General features: G+C 35.3%; 1 protein-coding gene across 4 annotated transcripts in view; it reads left to right on the forward strand.

Moving 5' to 3' along the window:
• Positions 1-21,444, forward strand: part of LOC131553787 (solute carrier family 4 member 11-like) — a 34,935-nt gene extending 13,491 nt beyond the window's left edge. For 2 of the 4 annotated variants that reach the window (XM_058798674.1, XM_058798675.1), the window contains exons 3-20: positions 387-497; positions 1,080-1,123; positions 2,235-2,454; positions 2,624-2,705; positions 3,813-3,936; positions 4,149-4,352; positions 5,976-6,060; positions 6,174-6,299; positions 7,914-8,027; positions 8,119-8,251; positions 9,695-9,768; positions 15,018-15,219; positions 16,352-16,458; positions 18,423-18,588; positions 18,843-19,016; positions 19,149-19,344; positions 20,600-20,769; positions 21,168-21,444. In XM_058798674.1, coding sequence (XP_058654657.1) covers positions 387-497; positions 1,080-1,123; positions 2,235-2,454; positions 2,624-2,705; positions 3,813-3,936; positions 4,149-4,352; positions 5,976-6,060; positions 6,174-6,299; positions 7,914-8,027; positions 8,119-8,251; positions 9,695-9,768; positions 15,018-15,219; positions 16,352-16,458; positions 18,423-18,588; positions 18,843-19,016; positions 19,149-19,344; positions 20,600-20,769; positions 21,168-21,234 — 2,399 coding nt within the window. In that variant the 3' untranslated portion in view covers positions 21,235-21,444. The remainder of the gene's footprint in view (positions 1-386; positions 498-1,079; positions 1,124-2,234; positions 2,455-2,623; positions 2,706-3,812; positions 3,937-4,148; positions 4,353-5,975; positions 6,061-6,173; positions 6,300-7,913; positions 8,028-8,118; positions 8,252-9,694; positions 9,769-15,017; positions 15,220-16,351; positions 16,459-18,422; positions 18,589-18,842; positions 19,017-19,148; positions 19,345-20,599; positions 20,770-21,167) is intronic. The other 2 variants (XM_058798676.1, XM_058798677.1) reach the window with 1 other exon arrangement.
• Positions 21,445-27,659: the final 6,215 nt, after the last annotated feature.

The raw sequence follows: 27,659 nt of genomic DNA on the forward strand, positions 1-27,659 counted from the left end.
TCCATGCAAAGAAAGAATTTATTGGGATGGCTATGGTTATATTGCTCCATGTGCCTGATTTTGGGCAGGTTTTATTTTATGAGTCCATGGGTGCATTGTGTAGCTTTAACAGATGCATATATTTTTGAGGGGGCTGCATCTGCAGTCACGCCATAAATAGCGTTAAATAAATATTTCTACGCTCGAGATGAAAACGAGCATGATTCATTGAACAGGAAGTGAACACCTCTCAGCCTCATATACAAATGCATGGTGCTATATTTCATCTACCAGCTGCAAAAGGTCACGTCAAACCGAGTTAGGCAGGGAAATGAGATTATAATAATCATCTTAAAGCTAAGAAAGGCCTACTTAAGGAGCTCTATTGTGACATGTTGATGTCTCAGAGCTGCGAGAAACAGAGGACAGCGGAGAAGAGAGCCGGAGGAAACTAGACACGCTCGCCGTCCCAACGGACAGAAGTCACTACGAGACGAACATTCAGACGAGCATCTCAGGTCAGAGCGTGTTATGCATCTGAGCGCTGCTTTGGATCTGTGTGTGATGTACGTGTGTGTGTGTGTGTGTGTGTGTGTGTGGGTGGGTGGCTCAGATGAGATTCTCTTTGAGAGTACTTCAAAAATCTCAAAAAATCATTGTGATTGTTGCCCGAGGTGTAGACGGATCCCGGCAGTCTCATCCGTCTGCAGCAGCTCTGCCTCCTCCACGCCGATCAGAAATTCTCTGTGTTCACTTCGGGCCTTAAAAACAATCAGTATTGTTTTCATATTTGGGCTGATGTGTTTACAGCATTGGGGAAGCAGGCTGTGCCAGGTCTTATTCCTAAGTGACTGCGGTGTCAGGGTTCAGGGACCACAATGCACTTCTGACGTGTCTGCGCTGCAGACTTGGAGACTCTTTGACTATTTATAACCAGCAAGACATAATACAGAGAGTTCAGGGCTCCGAGATAATGAAGGAAAACACTTCTTCTGGGAGGCCTGGCTCAGTGGTCTGTCCTTCAAACTCATGCATCCATGTAACAGCACAAGGGTTTTAACAATTTATCATTTTTTCCCTTCTTTCCCTCCTATGAATAGACGCTGATGCTTCAGGATTTGGCCTTCTACATACATCAAGAAGAGTAAGCCTTTCTTACTAAGGCTCTTTCATCATTTAAATCCATTGTTTAATTGATGTATTTATGGCTGGGCTTCCTCAGTCGTGCATTTCTCTCATGAGATGGAATGCATAAATATTATACATGTACACTTCTAATTCAGATATTTTTTTACTGTTTTTGAAAGAAGTCTAATATGCTCATCAAGGATGCATGCAATAATACAATAAAATCAGTAATAATGTGGAATAATATTACAATTTAAAATAAATTTTCTATTTTAATATATTTTAAAATTTCAGCTATTTATGACGGTAAAGCTGAATTTTCAGCATCATTACTCCAGTCTTCAGTGTCACATGATCCTTCAGAAATCATTCTAATATGCACAATATTTTTTACTGTATTTATGATCAAATAAACACAGCCTTGGTGAGCAGAAGAGACTTAAAAAATGTAAAAAAAAAACCCCTTAAAAATCCTACTTATTCCAAACTTCTGATTGGTAGTGTAAAAAAGTGTAGCGTAGTGTAAAGAAAAAAGAAAAAATAAATAATTATATATATATATATATATATATATATATATATATATATATATATATATATATATATTCTTTTATATATAATTTAAAAATATATATTATTTTAATACAATAAAATTATCGTGAATAATTCCAGTTATTTTAAATTATCTTAGTATTTTAAAACAATTATATTAATTAGTATAATATAATGTTGTATTGTTTCTTTAACGTGTATATGCATATATTTATAGCTTTGCATATTCAATATGCAAGCCACAAACAATACCATTAATAATGGGCAATTTATTTCAGTGAATTGGTTTGTTTGGACAAGTTTTGTTTCAAATAATTGATTCACTGATTCAGAATCACTCAGTGGTCCAGTTAAATAAATATCTAGTAGTCTTACAAACATTCAAATACACTACTATTATGCTTCTGTGAGCAATGCCAACGGGTTCACTTTGAATAAAAGTATGTGTAAATGTAATGCAAATGCTTTGCGAACTGGTTTAAATGCTTAATTAAAAAGAACCATATTCAAAGAATCATTGTTAAATAGGCTTCGTTGCCAAGCGACCCCTTTAGAGCTCGTCTTTCTTGCTGCAGTATGTGAAGCTGGTGAATTTCCAGGAGGAGGTGAGAGCTCACCGGGATCTGGATGGGTTCTTGGCCCAGGCCAGCATCCTGCTGGACGAGAGAGCGGCCTCCCTGGATGAAGTGCTGCGCAGAATGCTGGAGCATGTGGCCACGGACGGCCAGAGCAGCTGCAATGCGGAGGAGGTCATGAGCGCTCTGTTCACAGACGCCGGAGGACAGGAGGCCAACGGTGAGCAGCGGGCCGTCTGCCCCAGGGGCCACAGGTCATCTAGTCTAGCAGTCCAGAAATCCAGGGCAAATACTCAGAGGATGAGCTTAATGGAAGACCCAATGTCTTTAAAAAAAAAAAAAACAGGGAATGTGTTTTACTGTATTCTCTCTCTCTCTCTCTATTGAAGTTCACCTGTTGACCGAAACCATTCAGGGAGTGACAGCGACAGCCACTGGAGTTCGCTACCAGCAGTCCTGGCTCTGTGTGCTGTATGTAGACATAAAATGTCAATAAATAAGCACTTAAAATACATTTTATCTAAATCTATTTTTGAAGCATAGCCATATGTAGTCCCCCTGTATTTATTTATTTTTTTCCCTCAGTAAAGCATACGGTAAATATCTAGTATCTCTTTCTGACCAAGGACCCTGTTACATTTTGAGCCTATAATATACATGCATATAGTGCAATGTTAAAGCATTTACATACTTTTATGTATAATTATGGTGCTACCATTAAAATAATAATTGCACTTTGCGCATCTACAGTAAATTTACATAAAGCAATTAATGGTGGCCAAAAGTTTGCAATAATTACGTTTTTTTAAATGCTTTTTAATAAGCATTCTCTTCTGCTCACCAAGGCTGCATTTATTAGATAAAAATACAGCAAAAATATTAATATTTTGAAATATTGATATACATTTAAAATAACTGATTCTGTTTGAATATATTTTAAAATGTAATTTATTCCCGTAATGGCAAATGTGAATTTCCAGTCAAGAAACATTTATTATTTTTATCAATGCTGAAAACAGTTTTTGCTACTTAATATATCTATGGAAGACATGATGCATTACCATTCACAAGTTTATGGTAAGCTTAAAAAAAAATATATTAATATTTTTATTCAGCAAGGATGCCATTAAATCAATCAAAAGTGACAGAAAATACATTTATAATGTAAAACAACAACAAAAAACCTATTTCAAATAAAAGCTGTTGAACTTTCTATTCATCTATTCTAAAGCATCCAAAGCAAAAATATTAAACAGCAAACACTGTTTTCAACATTGATAATAATCAGAAATGTTTCTTGAGCATCAAACCAGCATATTAGAATGAGTTCTGAAGGATCATGTGACACTGAAGACTGGAGTAATGATGCTGAAAATTCAGCTTAGATCACAGCAATAAATTACAAATTAAATTGTAATAATATTTCACATTGTTTCTGTTTTTATTGTATAATTGATCAAATAAATGCATCCTTGGTAAGAACTAAATATCAAATATGATCAGCCTAGCCTATCTATCTGTCTATTTAATAATTTAGATACATTTAATCATATATAAGTGTGTGCCCTCTCTATTCAGCTGTAACGTGAAGAGTCTTCAGAGACGCTGCGTCTGTGTTTCGCGTCTGGAGCGGCCGCAGAACTGGGGTGTGAACTGCTGTGAGGTTCGCTATGTTATCCTCATCCTGGCACCGCCGCGAACAGTAAGCTGCTCCTTTCACCCACCTATCATCACCTAGAGTGACAAAAACACACATTTGTATTATCACTGCTGTGTGCTAATTTGCAATTGTTTCAAACCTTGTCAATTTTTACACTTGTAATCTTCAGGTTTTTTTTTTAAAATCTGTGCTACTTCTAGCATCTCAGATCTATTTAAGCCTCTATTGTAATTGTGCTCTTCTTTACCCTGCAGAAAAGCACAAAGACCGCCATAGAGCTCGGCCGTACGTTTGCCACCTTGTTCTCAGACATCTCGTTCAGACAGAAACTCCTGGAAACGAAGACCCAGGAGGACTTCAAGCAGGAGCTGGTGATTCAAAGGCAGCGGCTCTCCACTGCCATCCAGAAGCCCTCGCTGGAGGAAGAGACCGACCCACACAGCAACAAACCACTCAAGGTCTGGAGCCCAGAGAGGCTCGGGGCATGTAAATGACTTGGCCAACCAATTATCTGCTCAGTCTGCCTGTTAACTTAATGTTGGGTTTTCTCTGTGGGCCGTGAAGTGCACTCTTCACGCACACACCGCCCTCACATTATGCTGCACTAGTTGTGCAACCCATCACAAAGCTCATCATGTTACCATTTTTGAGTCTTGGATTGGTGCTTTTCATTTATTAACACACTTAGAACACTTTAAGTACTTTGATACCATAGCAAAAACTACTAGCCTAACTAATTAAGTTCATAAACATCATTAAAGACCAGTCAAAATCAGTAATAAAATAAGAGCAAATACACAAATTACAAGCATATATGAATACAGTAAAACATTACAAATAAAGTCCGTAACAGTAGTATTCAGGCACAGAAGTGTAAAATAAGACTATAGTATTCAGTAGTACAGTATTCATTCAGAAATTAAATACAGATTAATCTTTGTTAAAGCTGTGTTTTGTTGTTTGATTAGCATTGATGATGCAGACAGCAGCAGGTATTTATAGGCTGCTGTTTCTTTAAGACCAAATGCACAGACCTAATCTAATGCACATCCAGTTTCTTTCTCAACAGTTTACATTCACTTAATACATCACCGACTGTGTTTCCTTTTCGACAAATACAGTGCTTCATGGGCATCGGTTTGATTTTGGCATTGGTGGGGACGTAACGGCAGACAACAGACATTGTTTAATCAAAATGATTGCTTAGTAGTTTAGTTGTGGCTGGATATTGGTAGTGACATGTCATGGCATCCCTACTAAACTCTAATGTTTTTTGTAGTGAGAACTATTAGACATATTAGATAAACCTTTACCCATCCTACCTTTAAAATTGTGATTTTTTTTTTTCTCTTCCATCTCAGAAATGTTGACCATCACAATTGTACCCAACAGTTAAAATCATAAAACATCTTGAAATGATCTGAATACTGCAGTAATGATGTTGAAAATGCAGCTTTGATCACAGAAAAAAAAAAAAAAAATGACAGTTTACAATATATTGAAATAGAAAACAGTTATTTTAAATAATAATAATAATTCACACAATTTTTGTTTTTATTGTATATTTGATCAAATAAATTAGCATGAGACTTAAAAAAAAAAAAAAAGTGCTACTTAAGTAGTTACTGTAAATGTTAAATGATATTTTCCTTGACCTCCTGAAGGTGATGATCTGCATTTTTGCAAATGTTAAGCACCTCCCTTCACTTACCATTGGTTGGTTGTTTGAAAAATGACTCAATGTTCATGTTTCACAGCCTCCCCTATTTGTAGTAAGTGTACATTGTATTCTGGCACTACATTCCCTATAATGTAATTATTTCAGAAATTCAAGAACATATTTTCTATTATATTTCTTTTCTTACTGCATTTATAAAACTGCAGATATAACATTTCAAGCGCAGTTGTTTTGATGTGGCATCTGGATCACAGATAAATTACAATTTTCCATCTTGTGATATTTTACAACAATGTTAAGGTTTACGTGTTTATGCACTTAGGATTTAATGAGCTCTGTGTTCATGTCTTTGAAAAACATTATCAGCATATTTTTTCACTTTTAAATCTCCTTTTGTACCCAGGTAAAAGATTTCCTCCAAGCAGGTCATGGCATTTATGAAGACCTGTGCCGCAGGCTTCCGTTGTACCCGTCGGACTTCACAGATGGCGAGTCTCTGTTTCCCTCAAGGCTCTGGTTGACTTCACTTTTACTAAGAATAAGAGAAGTCTCTCTGTTGCTCAAGCTGAGGTGTTTGTTGCTGTGTGGTTTCTCTCTCCAGGTATTCTGGACGCTAACAGATCTTTGCTGAAGTACACCACCACAGCCATCTTCCTCTACATCGCCATCTTGCTGCCGGCCATTGCGTTCGGCTCTCTGAATGACGAGAGCACGCGAGGAGAGATAGGTGTGTGCTTAAATTATAAAGCTAGTCATTGATAGTCATTAGCTGGTTATAGCTGGCCTAGATGGATGATCAGCTGGACTACATTGATAGACCATCTTGGACCAGAAACACACCAGCTACACTCTTAAAAATAAAGGTTACAAAAGGTTTTTTTAATTTTTTTCTAATGCCATAGAACCATTTTGGGTTCCTTAAAGAGCCTTTTATTGAACAGTTCTCAAAATAACTTTTTTTTTTCTTGGTACACTTTTAAAAATAAATATTGCAAAAGGTGGTTTTCACAGTGATGAAATAAAAGAACCATTTTCAGTTCCCCAAAGAACATTTCAGAGAACAGTTCCTAGAAGAATTGTATTATTATTTTCCACTATAAAGTACCAAAATAAAGATTCCAAAAGGTTTTTTGTTTGTTTGTTTGTTTTTTTGATGTCTTAGAACAGTTTAGGGTTCCTCTTTGCATTCCTTTTAGTGAACATTTCTTAACTCTCTGTGCCTCTTCATTTTTGGGTTACACTTGGTAGCTTTGTGGTCAAACGTGACCAAAGCCTTGAAATGTAACTCAATGTAAATGTAATGTATATATTTGTTCAATAATATTTTTGGTTATTATTTAGAATTTTGAGGGGATTTGAGGAAGTCTCAATCCAATGGAGCTAAAGTTTATTTGTAAAACATTTTCTGTCAAAAGTGACTGAAGACGCCCAGACGGTTAAACATTTGAACAATCCAAAGAATCTTTTCCACTATAAAGAACTTTTTGCAGAATGTAAAAGTTTTACACTCTTAAAAATAAAGGTTCTTCAGTGGCATTGATGGTTCCATCAATAACCTTTCACATCCATTTAATCTTTCCATTGCACAAAAGGTTCTTTATAGTGGAAAAAACCTTCCTCAGATTTCTAACTCTTTCCCTGCCAGTTATTTTATTTATTTATTTATTTTTAAGTTGCCAGCCTCCGCCAGCATTTTTGATCATTTTCAGAAGTTTCATGGCCCCCTGAATGTTTTGCTGTATGAATATCTGAACATGCAGTGTGTCAAAACAAAGAACTAGCCTTTTAAACAAAACAAAAATTTTATTCTAGTTTCATGTTTTCTTTTTTTAAATCAATATTTGATTGTGGGTGAGTTTCATTTAAAAAAAAAAAAAAAAAAAACTTGAACAAAAAAGCTGAGAAAATCATGTTTTTTTCAAAGACTATGTCTGGATGGGATTCAGATCGGTGATCAAAACATAGATGGAGTGGATCGCTTTCATCAACCCCTCCTAAGCATCACCGTCCTAAATCACTTCATGTGACTGTCGACATTTCATTTGGTAACATTAGGGAGTTTTGATTTATATGCTGTTTAATGTTTGATTATCACATTATTTTACATATCCATCTGCTTGTTTCTGCTTCTTGTTTCTGCCTGTGTTCTGAGAAAGGAGCTGATCACTGAAAGGTTCTTTGAGAAACCAAAACTGGTTCTTCGATGGCATTGCTTTGAAAACACCCTTTCGGACCCTTTATTTAAAGGTTCTTCATGGAACCATTGGGGCCAATAAAAAACCCTCATTTTTAAGAGTGTTTCCTGTTTATTTGACTACTTCATTTGACCTGTTCTTTGCAGATGTACAGAAGACTATAATTGGTCAGTGCATTGGAGGAGTGATTTACTCTCTTTTTTCTGGCTCTCCGCTGGTCATTCCTCTCACCACTGCACCTCTAGCCATCTTCATCAGCGGTGCTGTATCTCTCTTATAAAGAAAGTTGGGCTGACTGTCTCTCTCAGAGGCCTTTATAGTTGTTTTCTCTCTTTTGTTTGTATACTGCAGTGATCAGAGGCATCTGTGATGACTACGACCTCGATTTTCCTGCTTTTTACGCCTGCATCGGCCTCTGGAACAGTTTGTTCCTCATACTGGGAGGCATCTTCAATGTCAGCCTGTTTATGAAGCTCTTCAAACGGTCAGTGGAGAAGTACTATGTGTTTATCTGCCAGGAATGTGATTTTACTTATTTATATGGATTTTTATATTTTCCGACCTGAGAAGTACAGTATGATGAATTACATAAATAGAAAAAATATGTTTGGTGGTAGGAGGTGAGCAACTGTTTGAAGCCTGAATAATCACAAAATTACCTTGAACAATTATTAAACAACCTGCAAAATTCTGCATTTTGAAATATGATATGGCTTATTGCGTTTATTGAATCACAAAGGCTGAAATGTAATTATTTAAGTATATAGTCTGCCTCGATGCATGCATCACAGTGAAGCGCAGAACTGTGTTTTGTTTTGTTTTTATGCATGCTCTTTTTTTAGCGTCTCAAAGCAGCTTGGATTACAGTAAATGCTTCTCCACACAAAGTTTGGATTGCATTTAAAAACACAAGATATGACGTTTTTGTAATGAGAATCAATTATTAATTTGTTGTCAAAAAAGCTCTACAATCTCTCTGTGTTCTGGTTTAACATCTGAAAGCAAAGAAATTAAGATTCATTATTGAAATTATTATAATTTCACTGCAGTGTAAAATAAATTATTGCCATTATTAGTATTATTATTTTCATTAAATACTGATTTTTATTTTACAGTATAATACCATTGTTGCAATTTTATAATTTAATAAAAAATAAATACATTATTATTATTGTTATTATTATTTAAATGGGTTCCGTAAAAACAACAGAATCTGTCCTGAAACAGCTGAAGTGCTATAAAAAAATATATATATATTGTCCTTCTTTTTGTCCTTAACTGATCACTGAATGCCTGATGTACATAGAAAAGGCATCACTGTTATGTTTTTCACATTGCAAAATTTGTTCTCCACCATTTGCATTATATTACAAAGTAAAAAAAAGTAATGTAAATTTTTAAGAATTATACTTTTCTAAGCAATCAGATTTACGTCCCATAGACTGAGGCACAGAAGGCATATCTTGAGATCAGAATATTATGAGGACTTGGAGATGATTTTTCATGGTCTGAGTCAATTTGCAACCAGCTGGTAAGATAGCAACCACCTAGAACACCCTAGTGATTGCAAAGCTTAAAACACCGAAACAGCCTGCTGGCAACCACCAACAACACCATAGAATTGTGGTGGAGAGTTTTACACAAGCATGCACCTCATTTGCTTGAGAAAATGTAACAATCTAGTTGTCTTTTATTAATGTATGAAATCTCCTCAGGCAGACACCAAATTCTGAGATATCTCGGACTCCTCTGCTCTGGCCTCTCTCTGTAGCATAAACATCCATCATAAATCTCTGCTGTCTTGTCGTGTGTGTGGTAATCTCTGTTCGTGGCATGCCTTGATTTTGTTGTTATGTCTTGGTTTGTGCTCTGTTGCTTTGATAAAAGGGAAGATGAGTTGTTCACTGTGTGCTATGTGTCCTCTCAGCTCCACAGAAGAAGTGATAGCTTTGTTCATCTCCATTGCCTTTGTGGGCGACGCTTTGAAAGGCACCATAAAGAGTAAGTTCAGAGCTCTGATATGTAAAAGGACCACAGGCGTTGCTGAAACTAATATCCAAACTAAAGCAGGCTTGTAATATCTCAGAAATAAATCATTAATGATGATTTAACAACAGGGAAGTGAGTGAGAAAGAAATGGGGAGAGAATGGAAATGTCTTGATGCATTTTGATGATATTTCCATTTTTTGTGGTTTAAAGGGATATTTCACCCAAAAATGAAAATTCTGTCTTCATTTACTCGCCTTCATGTTGTTCAAATCATGTTCTTTAAATACTTTGTTCTGTGGAAACATAAAAGAAGATATTTTATAGAATGTTGGTAACCAAACCATTTTGGACAAAGAAAAATAACATGGGCACATTTCTCAAAATATAGAATGACATGGAGATGAGTAAATTATGTCTGAATTTGAATTTTTGTGTGAACTATCCCTACAAAACATTACAGTACCCAAATATTTTTAATTTGTAATTTGCTTCCCATCGTGGCATTCCAAACCTGTATTTTCTATCTTACTCCAAGGAACATAAAAGGAAGTGTTTAGCAAAATGTTCAAGCAGCTCTTTTCCAGCTCTATTCAGTGAAAGTAAATGGAAAACTGGGACTGTTAAAAATAATAAAAATGCATAGAGTGACATAAAAGTTATCTGTATGACTTGTTTTCAGCAAATAATAGGATAGGGCTGTACAATATTAACCAAAAAAAAAAGGTATATATTTATTGGAATTTTTTGGATCACTATAATTAAACTTATTTTGCTGAGCGTGTTTTTGTGCTGGTACCTTGGCTAATTTAGGACTGTGCTGAATAAATACATATGACACTAAAACTGCTAGTAGGTAGCAGCAAGTCTCTGTCTTAATGAGTGATTCATTGAATCATTCATTCAAATGATTTGTTCAAAATGGCTGATTCATTTAGAAACGAAGCAAGTGGCCACCGCAGTGTTGATCTGAGATGCACAAATGTTCTGCTCGAGCTTTATTTGGAGCTATTTTCATTGGCAAAACAGAAAAAAGACAGACAATATTGTGTTTAAAATGTAACTCACTCAATATTAGCTTCTTGTTTGTTGAACTGTTTTATAAAATAATAATCACATTTGCATTAATATCACATCACACTCACACACTAATATTTAGGAAAACAGCCGTTGCTTGTGTGATATTACATAACTATGTAAATATAAATCAAAAACCCATACAGGGATATTTTTGCTATCATAACTTGAATTATATGGGCATATTAACTGCATTCTGATATGTTTTTATCACACAGTGAATACTTTTGGACTCTTAAGACGTGTTTTTGTTTTTTTGCAAAGTGAGTGACATAGTTGTTTAGCGATGTGAGCTGACATCATGGAGTATGTGTTATGATATTATCGCAGATGCTAATTATTGCACACCCCTATAATAGGGTACACTGTAAAAAATCCAATTAACACAATGTTGGAAGGGCAAAAATATTTAAGTTGAATTAATTTTATAGTTTGGGCTTAGCTGGGAAGACATATTATATTAAGTCTGCACAAATATATTTTAAAACCATTAAATGAATGGTTATTTTCAAATCCAGTCAACATTCAGAATGCTAAATGTTGACTAAACTAATAAAAACAAATCCAGCCAAAACTGAGATCATTCTGCACGTGAACGCGCCTGGGTGACTTCGTGGGAGAAACAACGCCACTGTCTTGTGAAACTCATGCGTCAGGTAAGTTGCACTAATAAATGTAATTTTTTTTAGACTAAATTTAACGAAATATCAAGCATTTTTTTTTTTTTTTTTTTTTTTTTTTAGTGGACATTTAGAACACTGTAAAAAGTGATAAGTTGACTTAACTTAAAAATATTGAGGAAACCCGTTGCATTAAAATGATTATGTAAATTATATATATATATATATATATATATATATATGTGTGTGTGTGTGTGTGTGTGTGTGTGTGTGTGTATATATATATATATATATATATATATATATATATATTATTTTTTTTTAAAGTTAAGTGAACTTGACAATTCACTTTACTTATTTTTTTAAATTATTATTTACTTAAAAATTTTAAGGCAACGGATTTCCTCAAGCTTCTTTGAGTTAAGTCAACTTATCACTTTTTACAATGAAAGTGTTTTATGAGTTGTATATCTGAAGAAAAAGACAGTGTATAGCCGTATTACTATACAACTGGAACCGTACCGTTCTTAGAACCGTTTGGCCCGATAGTGGAAAAGCGGCTATGATGTCAATTTCAGGCGTCAGTAAAGTTAATCAAGTGGCGTAAATATGAAATATAAATGTGTAAATGTTTTATTTAAAACGTATATATTTATACACAAACGTACGACATATATAAAAACATCGAATAAGCGTTGTATGATATGTCAATCCGATCTCATGAAAGTGCGTATAAATAGTACGCCAAACAAAAACGAAAACTCGTGGTATTGATACGCAAAAATGGACTTTGGCGTAATATTTATACCTATTTTCTTGAGACCGGGCTGTAAGTGAAGGGAATGCCACAAGTAAAACACTAAACACTAAATATCAAAAGCTGTGTCACTATAATGAATTTGATATTCATTATATAATTTGATATTCATTATAGTGACACAATTGTTTGATATTTTTGTGTTTCTGTGACGTGAAAAGATAATGAAGAGATCGCGCCTCTTTCTCTCTTTTATAAGCCTTTATGCTTAATACGACTAACATTAACCGAAATCTATGAAACGTGTAACTTAATGTAAACCACAGTAATGCGCTCATTTGAAGTTAACATGGGTGTGTTGAATGGGTTGTGTGTAAACTTTTGCAATTGTCCCGTGAAGTAAAAAGATGACAAACGTGACTAACAACAAAGCACCAATGAAACCTTTGGCCACACCCTGATGGAGAAACAAAAGTACATTTTAAGTTAAAAAAAATAAAAATGAAATGATGCCTTTTAAATAATTTACAATGTATCAATATCGGTTAATTAAATTTGTGATGAAACAGAAGTTGCAACCTTTTATTATTATTATTTTTATTTTTTTGGCACAAATCCATTCCACAATCTATTGCACAACAGGGAACATTGATGCTGACTGGATTTGTAATAGAACATGCACATTTCATATTATAGGGCTAAGTTACCTCAAATAGCACAAAAATAATATCAAAATATAACGGTCCTGTCTGTTGTTGATAAATACCAGTGGTGACATTTTACAAATTGATTGATCAATTGTCCCAGTGTTTACTGAGCCATGATCTTTCCCAGTGCAGGGACTCGTGTGCACTATCTACTGATTCACTACTTAGGGAATGGACTGAGATGCTTTGAACGGCCTTGTGAAACAATTCAGTTGTTCATTTTCGTTCGGAACGAAAAACTTCTCCTCCGAAGCGCCATTCACAAGACCAGAAACGCAGTGTAACGTTAATCTGCCCCGTTTGAAAAGAGTGACACTTCACCGTGGCTTAATTGCCACCGTTCCAAGATTTCAGATACAACCCAGTCAGTTCTTCCAAGGCACCAAACACTGGCCCGTGACCAGACTGCTCCACTGCAACTACATAGTGTGTACTTTCAAGACTAGGACTTTATTGTTTTCATTCCAGGTAATATGTGTAAATGTTTAGAGTTTTTACTACAATTATAATGTGCTTTACTGTTCTCAGTGGCATCTACGCTAATATTAGTCTGTTTCATTCTTATTCCAAGGTCACCGTAGCCTCCAGATCCAGTCCGTATCCAGATCAGACGGTGGATCAGCACCTAGAGATGACCTCGACAGCCCTGAATGTCAGCGGAGACCATGTCAGCTAGATGAGCCCCAGAGACAGATCCCCTCCAAAGACCTCGTTGGCCATTGGGACAAGACCACGAGAACCAGACGAGTCCTCTGCTCAATCTGACCTGTGTTGCAGCCTAGAATTAAACCACGCCATGCTGGTTTCTCCCAAGTTTTCTACTCAATCTCTGTCACCGATGGAGTTTTGGGTCCTTGCTGCTGTCATCTTTGGCTTGCTTATTTAGGGACACTTGGCTGATTGCACAGACACTATTGGAAGAGAGCTGAACTGGATGATGTCAACACTGAATCACCAATGAACTGACTTTAACTGGAAAAATGACTTGTTAATGTTCTCTTGCATTATTGACAAACTATTTTCATGTTTGACTCTGTAAAGCTGCTTTGACACAATCAGTATTGTATAAAGCGCTATGTAAATAAAGGTGACTTCATTTTATATACTGTAATACCTGGTTCCTTTTTTTTTTTTTTTTTATTCTGCCTCATTTTAAAGATGTAATTGTGAACAGTAATAATATGTGTACATTTTTGTTTGCTAACATTTTGTTTAGCTTGTTTAGTTTTTTCTTAGTTCATTAAGAAAGTTCAAGTTTAAACTGAATTTTGCAGTTGTATTACAGATGTAATGATTGTCAACGGGAGCTTTAAAGGGACAGTTCACCCAAAAATGAAAATTTGCTGTTAATTTACTTACCCTTAGGCCATCCAAGATGTAGTTGACTTTTTTCTTCATTCCTGTATGTTTAGTTTGTATGAAAAATGTTATAAATGGAGATTGTTATTAAAGGCTATTATGTGTTCTTAAGTGTGTGTTTTTTAGTGATTGATAAACACAAGTTAATAATTTTTAATAATTTTGTTAAACTATAAAAATGTTTATATAATTCCCCAGCAATTTCTTATGATGCCCAAATAATAAATCTTTGTTGAGGTAACATAAAACACGTAGAGTAAACGGTTACATTTTAATTGGCATAACTTGCTGTAGTCTTCTAAATGTTTGACCAATTAAAACATTTTAGTTGAATGGACTATAAAACTAGTTCAGTAAAGGCTGAGCAAACTAAAAAAATAACAATTCAGATAACACTTTGAAGTCAGAAATTGACTGAACGTATAATTTCTGTGGAACTAGTTACTAAATAATAATTAGTTGAAACCGCTTGGAATTTTTTACAATGTAACTTAAATTTTGGTATTATTATTGCTTCAGAAGAGCCCCTGTTTCCATTCACTTTCATTGAATGGAAAAGAGCAGCATGAACATTCTGCCTAAGATCTCTTCTAATGTTTCAGAAAAATAAAATGCATTTGGAAAACCATAAGAGTGACTAAATTATGACCGATTTGTTGTTTCTGGGTGCACTGTTCTTTTTAGAAAAACATTTATTTATGATTCACTTAATTGCTGTCCACTATATCTCTCTTTTCTCTCAGTATTTCATAAATATTATCATGGCCTTACACTAGTCAACGGAAGCACAGAGGAACTGCATCGTCTGGGTGTAATACCTCATCACGGAGGCGTCTCGCTGCCTGCAACAATGGTTCTGTGCACCAGGGAGCGCCCTATTCTCTGCCTGCTGCTGATGCTGGGAACACTGTGGCTGGGCTATGCCCTCTTCCTCATCAAGAGAAGGTCATTATAGGCTGCTTATGTAATCAGCATTAGTTGCTACTGCTTGGTCATCTGATCTAACATACTTCTCTCAAACTAAATTGATTTCAAGTAATACAGAATGACTTGGCCTCACAGAGAGGAAATAAAATAATTCATCATGGTCATATTACTATGGAAGCCTGCTTCCATCACTGAATAAAATAAAAATAAAAAAGGTAATAGTGACTCTTTATCTCTCAATTCTGTATTTTAATTCTAGTTTTTTTTTCTCTCTCTTAGTATTGTTTGATATAAACTCGCAATTGAGAGTTACTAAGTTAGAATTTTGAGATGTAAACTTGCAATTCTTTTTTCTCAGAATTGTGAGTTTACATCTTTCAAATTTGACTTTTTTCCCAGAATTGTGAGTTTATATCTTGCAACTGTGATTTTTTTCCCTAGAATTGTGAGTTTATATCGTATGATTCTGACTTTGTAAGAAGCAGTTGCGAGTTAGAAAGTCAGAATTGTGCGATATAAACCCGCAGTTGTAAGAAAATAGTCTTTTTAGTCATTTGCGAGTTATAAAGTCCAGTTCTGAGGAAAAAATGCAAAATCTCATAATTCTGAGAAAAGAAGTCAGAATTGCAAGATATAAACTCACAATTGCGAGAAAAAAGTCAGAATTGTGAGGAGAAAAGTCAGAATTGCAAGTTTATATATCAAAATTCAGATTTCCTCGCAATTGTGAGTTTTCTGACTTTATTCTGAAAATTCAGAATTCTGACTTTATAGCTTGCAATTCTGACCTTCTTCTTAGAGTTGTGAGATACTCACAATTCCCAGTTTATATCTGGAAGTTCTGACTTTATAACTCACAATTGCCAGTTTAAAACATGCAATTCTGACTTTTTTGCAATTGCGAGTTTATTAGTCAATTCTGACTTTATAACTCGCGATTACGAGCTTACTTAATTCTAAAAAAAAAAAAAAAAAACTCAGAATTGCGAGTTCGTATCATGCAATTCTGAGAAAAAAATGTAGTATTGTGAGAAAAAAAGTCACAATTGTGAGATAACAAGTTGCAGTTACTTTATTGTATTTAGTGGCGGAAACGGGCTTCCATATATTACTCACGGTTTAAATCTTCTACTTTCCTGTTTCTTTCCAGCCCATTCCTGCATGCTAAAGTCAGGGAGGTGGTGTCAGACTGTGCGTTGCCAATATCTGTGGTCATCTTCTCCTTCGTGGGCTCCTACCTGTTCATTGACATTCAGCGTGAGTCCTCATGTCAAATAAATAAATAACTCCTTTAATGATCATATAGTACTTTTGCTTATATCATAATTATCACAAACAGACTCTGGGTTAGGTGCAATTTCATCCCGCAATAATGTTGAATGTAATAATTATGCAACCCATCAGAACTCCATCAGAACATTTTGTCATCATTTACCTGCCATAATGTCATTCCAAACCTGCATAACTTTCACAAAAGGAAATGATTAGCGGGATATTTAATGGCAATTAAGGCTGTCAAGTTTGAAAAATGATAAAAAGAGCAACATCAAAGTAGTCCATATACACAATGTGCTTTATATCAAGTGTTTAGAGACATTGTGTGATGAATAGATTGAAATTTAAATCATTTTTTGATAATCATACCCTAAATTGTAGTCTCTTTCACACTTCCACACATTTAATATAAATACACATAAATAATTCATATTAATTTGTACAATCGTATTCGTATGTTTTCCTATAAACTGCTTACTCCCCACTGATAGTTTTGTTCTTGGGGTGGACTATCATGCTTTCCAAAAAATCTCACATTTTTTGTACGTTTTACATAAAATACTTCGTAAATGTTGTTATATACAGTGCTGGGTAGATTACTTACAATTGTAATCTGTTACTGATTCCAAATGACATAACAAAAAATTTTGATAGTAATGTAATCCGTTACACGTTTTAGGTAATATAATTGGACTACTTTTTGATTATTTTTAGATTACTTGTGACCTAACTCATTTTATCCCATTGATTTAAATAGAACAATATTGTACCATCTTCATATAAAAATACAAAGTGAAAGAAAATATATCTCATTTGTTAACAACATGAAGTGCATTAAACATTACGTCAACATTTCTTAAAGTGGGGTTTATGAAGGATCTGTAGGGCGTGTGTGGGTTAAAGGAAAAGCTAATAATTAAATAATAATATTTAAAATTAAATAAAATGCTTTTAAAATAATTACAATCAAAATAAAATGCATACTAACAAATTTAAATGTTTTATTTGTTCGCCTGCATTCTACATGTGACCATTAACCAACGTCAAAGAAAAATGCAAATTTGCTATTGATTTATTACTTTGAAATCTCAGAGGGTACTTCAAGTAAATATATTAGGTAAAAGAGATTCAGCTGACAAAAAAATAATATGTAATCATGCAATCAATAAAAAAGTAACTGTAGTTGGATTACAAGTATTTTCAAATGTAATATACTGTAATCTAATTAGAAGTACCTAATTTTTGGAATCTGATTAAGTAATCCAGATTACATGTAATCAGTTACTACCCAGCACTGTTAAATCGTTAAAAAGTGTATATTTTAGGCTGATCCAACCAATGCATATGGGAGTCTCAGGTTTCTATGGGAAGTGAATTGTCTAACAATTTAGCTTTTTTAATATTAATATTTAATATTGCATATTGCATGTTGTATTTTCTACCATTCACAGCAATACGAGTAATACATGTTAGATACACTCTTAAAAATAAAGGTGCTTCCCGATGCCATAGAATAACCTTTTTGTCTAAATGGTTCCATAAAGAACCTTTAACATCTGAAGATCCTTTCTGTTTCACAAAAGGTTCTTTGTGACGAAAGAAGGTTCTTCAGATTATAAAAAGTTAAGAAACAGATGGTTATTTAAAGAACCTTTGACTGAACGGTTCTTTGTGGAACCAAAAATGGTTCTTCTATGGCATCGCTGTGAAGAACCTTTTGAGCACCTTTATTTTTAAAAGTGTATTATACAGTCTTTGATTCTAACTTGACACGTCACAGCAGGACATTCTGATCAACTGCCATTGGTGTCAAACCTTTTGCAATCCATTTTGAGGTGACAGGTTTGAATGTGATTGAATGCTTTAGCAAAGTGAGTAAATATTTGCAGAATTGTCATTCGTTTGGTGAATTATACATTCAATTCTTCCAATATGTTGATCCACAGTTCCAGTATTCAACTACCAGAATGAAGCCCTATTCAAAGTAGCAGCTTTTGACCAGCTGACAGGGATGAATGTATTAAGTGCATGTGGTCTTGGCTTTCTCCTTGCCTTGCTCATCTTCATTGACCAGAATATTGTGGTGTCCCTCACCAATGCCCCAGAGAACAGGTATCCATGCAGAAAATCAAAAATTCTTTCAGTCAACAGTTTTTGTGGTTTTGTGGTCCAGGGTTACATTTGAGTTTAAACATTAAAAGTTTGTTTTCATGCCTCTGTGCCATACCTTCCCTATTTTCTAGAATGATGTTTTTTTCATAGATCAGTGAGCCATCTTTCACAGTGTCAGTTCAGCGTAGACAGTCATGGTACGACGAGAGACGCTGTATGATCTCTTTTGGTGTGTGTGCGCGCTTGTATTTCAGACTGCTAAAGGGAACGGCGTACCACTGGGACCTGCTGCTCTCTGGGTTTATCAACATCCTGATGTCGGTGCTGGGGTTACCATGGATGCATGCGGCTTTCCCACACTCCACACTGCATGTGCGTCAGCTGGCGCGGGTGGAACAGCGAGTGGAGGGGGGCCACCTCTATGAAACGTGATCGCAAGCACCTACAGACACACTTAGAGAACATGATACTCACAGATGATGTTTAAGTATGAGAGTGTGAGTAACACATCAAGTGTGATTAACAGGAGTTGTAAAACACGTCCTTATGTGTGCCTGCAGGATAGTCAGCGTGAAGGAGACACGACTTACCTCGCTGGCTGCGAACATCCTGATTGGTTTGTCAGTGTTTTTGCTGCCGGTGCCTCTGCAGTGGATACCGAAACCCATTCTCTACGGCCTCTTCCTGTACATTGCTCTCACATCTATTGATGGAAACCAGATGTGTGACCGAATGGCCCTTCTGCTTAAAGAACAAGTAAGAGCTTTGAGAGCCAGAAATAATCATTTAGTGGTGTATCTTTGTTCAAATGTTTTTATTTATTTATTTTTTTTTATACAATTTTTATTCAGCAAAGATGCATTAAATCGATCAAAAGTGACAGTTAAGACATTTATAATGTTCAAAAAGATTTCTGTTTCAAATGAATACTGTTCTTTTGAACTTTCTATTCATCTGTGAATCCTGAAAAATAAAATGTATCACGGTTTCCACAAAAATATGAAGCAGCACAACTGTTTTCAACATTGATAATAATCAGAAATGTTTCTTGAGCAGCAAATCAGCATATTAGAATGATTTCTGAAGATCATGTGACACTGAAGACTGGAGTAATGATGCTGAAAATTCATCTTTGATCACAGGAATAAATTACATTTTACAATAGATTCATTAAAAAAAGTTCAAGAAATATTTGCCAATGTGTACTAAAACAAAAATGCATCTTTCTCCATTGATGGCTGTTCAAATTAACCATAAACTGCTAAAAGCAGTCGATGAGTGGCACTGTATATTAAGAGCACCATCCATTACATCTCAAGTTAATAAAGTCAATAAAGACACTTAATACAAGCAGTTAAACATTCACCGTAACTTAGTTTATTTAAAAGCTGTACATGTTCCTCTGGGTTTCAAACACAAGACTTTCTGACCTCAATCCCAGTCTCTAGATCACTCAGCATTTATCAATGATACATCATTTATTGTGTAATTTAATAGTGCTGACTTCAGATTGTACAACCCCAAGGAAAATCAATATATCACTATACTGTACTATACAGTTGAGTGAGGGACTATCTGTGATTGCAAAGAGTCGGTATAAATCCTATGTTGCTTTTGAATCCCAATCTATTCCAAAACAATGCAGATTTACAGGTTTAAAGTCAACATGAAAGCATCAGCAACAGATTTTAAAGTAATATGATGAATTTCTGAGGGAAACGAAGGACATCTGAGATTTTGTACTGACAAGACACATCAAGAGTCAGACACCTGTCACAAAATTAAACTCTTCACAAGTGTATGTTTAAGATCAAGTATCTTCTGTGTCATGCTGTGCAGCGTTTTAGTGTTCAGCATAAACAGACCATCAGCTTTTTGCTGGAAATTCTCCTTGGTTCGTTCATGGAATGTGTATTTGGAAAGTAAATAAGATCATATTAGCTTTCTGTGTTGACTAATAACTAACACAAATCTGTCACTGATCATTCTTATCTCAATCTGTGTTTCCAAGACGTCGTATCCACCTACTCACTACATCCGCAGAGTGCCGCAGAGGAAGGTGCATTATTTCACAGGCCTGCAGATGGTTCAGCTGATCATCCTGTGTGCGTTTGGGATGTACCCTCTGCCCTATATGAAGATGATCTTCCCTTTACTCATGATCATGCTCATTCCAATAAGGTATGCCATAGTTTTTATATCAGAACGTCACTACGCTTTTAGAAAAATAGCTACAGTGCTGTCACTGAGGTGGTATCCTAAGGTATGCAAGCAAAAAGGTACATCTTTTTACCTTTTTACCCCTAAATGGTGCATATTAGTACCTTAAAAGTACATATTAGTACTTAAAAAGCACTTAGTATCTAAAGTGTACACATTAGTGCAATTTGAAAGGATACTATACCTTTTTTCGGAGTGTACATTTACAATGTCTTTAACATTATAACAGAGCAGCTTGTCTTACTGTCTTTTTTTTTTTACTGTATTTGTGTGTATAACATCAGATTTGGTATCCTGACGGATTAGGCAGAAAAAGGGCCAAATAACATATATGCCATAACATAAAATTTTCTTTGCAGGAACTACTTGTTGCCGAAGATTATTGAAGCAAAGTACCTGGATATCATTGATTCTCAACACATGTAGATGAACAAATAAAAAAAAGGGACTGTTCAGAAACATTAACACTTTTAAAGTGCAAGGGAGAAAGTGCATTTCCTATTTGTATTCTCATTAGAAAACATGGTTTTCTGGCTGTGAAATGTGCCTTCGATGTGTTATGAATTCATTCTTTATACAATGGACCCTGACATTTTTTATTTATTTAGTGGAATCATAAACTCTTATTTTTCCTCCCATGATTCTCATGTGTCTCTTTGTTCAGTCACAGCACGGATCTGGCACTAGAATATGTGGTGAACATTATTATTATTTTATTTCACTATCTGAAACTGCACACAGAAATATTTGATCAAACAATACAGCAGATCAAACACATTTCAAAACACGAAACACAATCTCAGCACATCTCATTCAGAGCTAACCGATCATCTACCATGTTCAGGTTTTATACTTTTAACTCTGTGATGCTGGTATCCGCTACTGTAGACAAAGCTTTAAAATCACATCCTCACCAACTCAACCTTTGAGTCTTACCCATAATACAATATGATTTTTCTCTTTATAGGTGTTTGTGTTTCTGTTTCTTTTCATTATATAAAATGTATAGTATATTCAAAATGACTGATGAAAATAGTGATACAGCAACCTCTGAAAAATTTACCATTATTCTCTATTGCATTGGAGAAATGTGCACCACTCTCAAAATGCATTAATGCATCATTGTGGAGAAGAAGATTGGGACCAATTATGTTCTTGTTTTTACGTAAAGAATATATTCATTTAATAAATTTAATTCAACATTTCATGCATCAGAGAGTTACATTTCCTGCAATAAGGATAATCATTCTGACATGTACTTTTTAAGACCAAATGATTTTGTCATGTCTTTTTTGGTAAATTAATACCTTTATTCAGCAAGGATGCATTAAATAGATCAAAAACCGATGGTAAAAACAGTTATAAATGTTACAAAAGAGTTATTTTCAACTTTATCAAAGAACTTTCATCAACTATTCATCAAAGAATTCTGAAAAAGCGTCACAGTTTTTTCGTTTTCAACAGAAATGTTCCTTGAGCATGATGCAATTTGACAGTAAAGCACAAATCTTATGACTAACTTAAAATTATGAGAGGCTATAGCAGTGCTGGATAGATTAATTGTGATAAATTGGGGTCTGTTACTGATTAGTTCAAGTTCAAGTTCAGTTTATTTATAAAGCACATTTAAAAAAGGCCACTGGCCGACCAAAGTGCTGTACAGGTATGAATAAAAAAAGAAAAGTTAAGCACACTAATGGCAGCAAAACAGTTAAAACAGCACACTCTTATAGATTAAAAGCAACAGAGAATAAATAAGTTTTGAGACATGACTTGAACTCAGACAAAGTGGGAGCCGATCTAATGTAGAGTGGGAGCTTATTCCACAGAGTCGGGCCGGCCACTTCAAAGGCTCGGTTACCCCTCGATATCTGAAGGACGAGTTTATCTTTGGATCTAAGGCCTCTGGTGGGAGAGTAGGGGTGAAGTAGATTGGATAAATAGGAAGGAGCTAAAGCATTTAATGATTTATATATCAGTAATACAATTTTAAACTCAATTCTAAAATTAATCGGAAGCCAGTGAAGGGATCTCAGAAGGGGGGTAGCGTGATCAAATTTTCTCTTTCCCTTCAGAAATCTCGCTGCAGTATTTTGAATGACCTGTAAGCGTGCTGTTTGGGACTTGGATATGCCAAAATAGAGGGAATTGCAATAATCCAGGCGAGAGGTAATGACAGCATGGATAGCACTCTCCAAGGAGCGCTTTGGAAGACAGGATTTGATTTTAGAACGGAGAAAGAAAAAAACTGGACCCAATGACCGCGCTAATCTGCTTGTCGAATTTAAGGCAACTATCTACCAGTACACCTAGATTCCGTATTTGGGGAGAAATTAATTGATTTAAAAATCCAAGGTCAAGTTGATTTCTAGGCCTGGATTTTGAGGGGTTAAAAACAATGACTTCTGTTTTGTCTGAGTTCAGAAAGAGAAAATTCTCAGCAAGCCAAGCTTTCACATCCTCAAGACAGGCTGTTAGGTTATCTATTCTAGAGCGCTCTTATTTTTCCTAGACACATGCATATAGGGTAAATTTACCTATTAAGCTCACCAAAATCTACATTGAGACATTTTTAGTGCACACGATATTGGTTTCAGTACAAAACGTTATGTTAAAATAAAATATCAATCTCTAACACAAAAATATTTAATTTTATTTTAAATGACAAAAGCATTTCAATTAAGATATACATCATTAAATTCAAAAAGTCTGGCTGTGCTTAATGCGTACATTTTTGTACCCTTTAAGCACACCCCTGTTCCCATTAAGCTCACATCATGCTTTTTAAAAATTATTGTTTATTTTAACGAACATTTTTAAAGAATAATTGTAAAAATATATTTTTTGAAGGTACAAAGTCAATCACAAAAAAAAAAAAACAGAACACTAAAATCAAGCAACAAGGCACTCAAGTCGATCAGTTATATATTCATAGTGAAGTGTCATCTAAGCACATTGCAGCATCTATACCAGTCCACATTCAGCTAAGTAACACATTCAAAAATCAAATAAAACAAATAAAACATTTAATTCATGGAGATGAGCACAGAAACTAGCCTCATTATGAAACCTCTTTTTAAATGGATGTCAACTTATCTATAGTCTCTTAAGGCTGGAATACACTACATGATTTTTGCCCCGATTTTCCACAGATTTACAGTCTGGAGAAGCTGATGCTAGCTGCCAAAGATCAGAGCCAGTCTGTAGATTTGAGTTGACAGAATCCATAGAAAATCGATTAACTTAACTTAAAGTGGCAACCATAAGTTAATATTTAAAGTCTGTTTATGAAGTATTTACATAGACGTTCAATATGGAAGAGCTTAAAGAGAGCACACTGAGCTTAATTAGAGCAGCAACAATTTCTTATAAATTTCATGTAATATTTATTAAAATGAGAGGATTTTGCTAAATAAATAGTCATGTATTAAGTTCATACATATTTTAATATGAACAACAATTATTAAGAATATCTATGAAATTATACTTTTTCTTTTTGATTTCACACCGAAGCTGTGTGATTTTCATAGTAGTGCACCCTTTAAGCTCACCTTAAAATAATATGAAATCTTTAAAAATTACAGCACTGTAAAATGACAGACCAGCAATAAACTGTCAATTTATAATATTATGGATGTAAAAGTACAAGCCAGTAATGCCTGTGAAGTAATATGTTAGCGTAGCACACAATCTTAGCTAGTCATCTAACTGTGTTCTGTAGCATCTGCGCTATGTTGCTAAAACTATATTTTGGATCTAATGTAATTATTTCCCACATCCAAGTTCCAGGTTATAATATGCAAAAGTCTAAACATCAATCTCTTAATTTTACAATAAGTAGTGAAACTTACCCAAAATAAAAGCTTAAACCTCTAAAAAACCGCACATTTATGGGGCTCCTCGTTTGGTGAAAGTTTTTAGACAGCTTTCAAAATAGCCGCCAGACAGTGTGAACATATGGAGACCCATATCTCAATGTGCAATTATCTGATTGACTTAAAATTATAGGAGGTATATAGTAATAAACATATCAATTGGTTAAGACATCAAGTAGGATAATAAATTAGTTTTTCTTTTTATAATTTGATCTCAAAAATGGAAGTGTGCTTAATGGGTACGCAAGCTTAATAGGAACGTTTACCCTAGCTTTGCATATCGTCGGCATAGCAATGAAATGAGACATTATGTTTCCTAAAAGTGGAACCTAGCGGGAGAAGATAGAGAGAAAAGAGGACAGGAGCTAAAACAAAGCCTTGAGGCACACCACAGGATAGATTGCGAAGAGAAGAAGAAAATCGTTCTATTTTTACAGAGAAGTGTCTATTGGTTAAAAAAAGATTTAAACCAACTTAAAACAGCCCGAGTGTCAGTCAGGAAGGTCTGGAGCTGTAAAAGCACAATTTTTTCTAATATCTTGGAAATAAATGGCCAAATGGAGGTCGGACGAAAATTTGATAAAATAGAGGCATCGAGTGAGGGTTTATTTGGTACAGGTGTAACTGTGGCAATTTTCAAACTAGAAGGTACAGCTCCTTCAAGCAGAGATTTGTTAAATAGTGACACCATTCCAGGGCTGACAGTGTCAAATAATTGTCTCAAATAGTAAGGATGTATAGTGTCTTGCGAACTAAAGGAGAGTTTAAGTTTAAGCATTACTTCCTTTACAGAATGTAGAGAGACAGAATTGAAAGAAGACCACAGGACAGGGGAAGTCCTCTCTGTCTGCATTTCCAGATCGGAGACCTGAAACCGGGCCCTCAAACTAGAAGCTTTATTGCCAAAATAGCTATAGAAATCCTCACAAAGTGCCAAGGATGGGTAGTGAAGAGAGCTGATAACAGAAAAAAGAGCTTTTGGGGTGTAGTGATGTTTCTCAATCAGTTTAGAAAAATAGGAAGCCTTGGCTTTCTTAACAGCATTCTGATATGATGATAAGCAATTCTTTAAGATCTCATAAGAAATCTGCAACTTGTCCTTTTCCCACTTCCTTTCTGCTTTCCTGCATGACTGTCTCAAAGAACGAATACTATGATCAACCCATGGCTCCGAGTTAGATGTAGATTTTGGCTTAAAAAGCTTTAAAGGAGCTGTAAGGTATAAAATATCTGTCCAAGCATTATTTAAGACAGTAAAATGATTTTCAGCATCAAGATCAGATAATCAAGTCTCAAATGATAAAAGAGGGTTGACCTCATTATAGAGCTTGACAAAATCCTCACAAAAATTAGGCAAATATTCACGGGCTTGTGTCCCATCGGAGGCAGGTGTAAGATAAGGCAGTGGAAGGGACAGTGTAAATAGGACAGGAAAATTGTCGGAGATAAGAAAATCAACAATTTCAACTTCAGTTATAGATAGACCATGTGACAAAATTAGGTCCAAAATGTGTCCATGAGTATGTGTAGGATGATTAACCCACTGCAGCAGGTTAAAAGAGTCAATGATGTTTAAAAACTCAGAGGTTAGTTGCTTAGAGGGGCAACAAACATGGACATTAAAATCACTTAAAATAAGGATGCGATCGAGTTTAGTGATCAAATCCCCTACAAATTCTGAGAACTCTATTATGAAGTCTTTGCTTCGATGAGGTGGCCGGTAGATCAGAGCTAAGACCACAGGTTCAGACCAGTTCAGAAGTAAAATCTGAGCTTCAAAACTCGTGAAGGAGGCGGGAGATAGCAGTCGGCATCAAGGTCTAAAAGAATCTTTAGCAATGATAGCTAACTCACCGCCCCTGTCTGATGATCACGGAGCATTGTAAAAGTGATAGTTGGCTGGAACAAGTTCAGAATATGAACTGAGGTCCCCTACCTTCACCCAGGTCTTGGTGATAAACAGAAAATCCAGGTCGTGAGCAGTGATGAAATCATTCAGGATGTACATCTTGTTCACCAGAGAGTGAGCATTAGTCAGCGCAATTTTTGGGGAGCGTAGAGTGGCACGCGATGCAGATGCTTTGCTCAGAGGACAGAGGTTGGCAGTGTTTGCGCCCTCACGGTGCGGCTGGATGATAATCCGAGGGTGGAGATATTCCGCTTGAGTCAAAGAGTTAGGAGAAGCAGGAGCAGAGGCAGGGGGGTCCGTCACGATTGATCTGAGCCAACGGTCACCAGGGTTGGCTGCTCCAGCGCCGTGAAGCGGTCCGACACCATAGCCCGTGACCGAGGCAGAGAACTGAGTACAGCCAGATATCCAGCTCTCATGAAGGTCTTGAGCTTCGAATGTCCAAGAGGGTCTGACGATCGTACATGAGAGACTCAACATAGTTGTTGGAAAGGAGGGCACATAGAAACAACCAAACAATAAACAAAGTCGAGAGCAGTAGATGGCTCGCCACGTACACAGGCGCCATCTTTCTTTGATTACAAATTACCTGATGGAAATTATAGTTTGTAATGTAATCTGGATTTGCTGGATTACACATATTGGGTAATGCATTCTGACTACTTTGATTACTTTTAGATTACTTTTGATCTAAAATATATTTGAATCTATGTTAACAACATCATGAAGTGTATAAAACATGACATTATGCCAGGGTTTCCCAAACTGGGGTTCATGAATAAACTACACAATTTGTGAGTTGATAAATATATGTAATCATAATATCTATAAGAAAAAATAACTTATCTGATTATGAGCATTTTAAAAGGTAATAATCTAATTACAAGTACTGTTTATGTTATCCAGATTACATGAAATCAGCACTGCAGATTAGTGATATTAATATTTGTTTCCAACAGTTTGTGTTGCACCACAATGCCTGTATATAAAATGAATACAAATAATTTTGCTATTGATTTGCATGAAACCTCCCAACCTTTGATAGCAGATTAAAAGTGCATCTAAAC

This window comes from Onychostoma macrolepis, chromosome 14 (genome assembly GCF_012432095.1).
Source record: "Onychostoma macrolepis isolate SWU-2019 chromosome 14, ASM1243209v1, whole genome shotgun sequence".
NCBI lineage: Eukaryota > Metazoa > Chordata > Actinopteri > Cypriniformes > Cyprinidae > Onychostoma > Onychostoma macrolepis.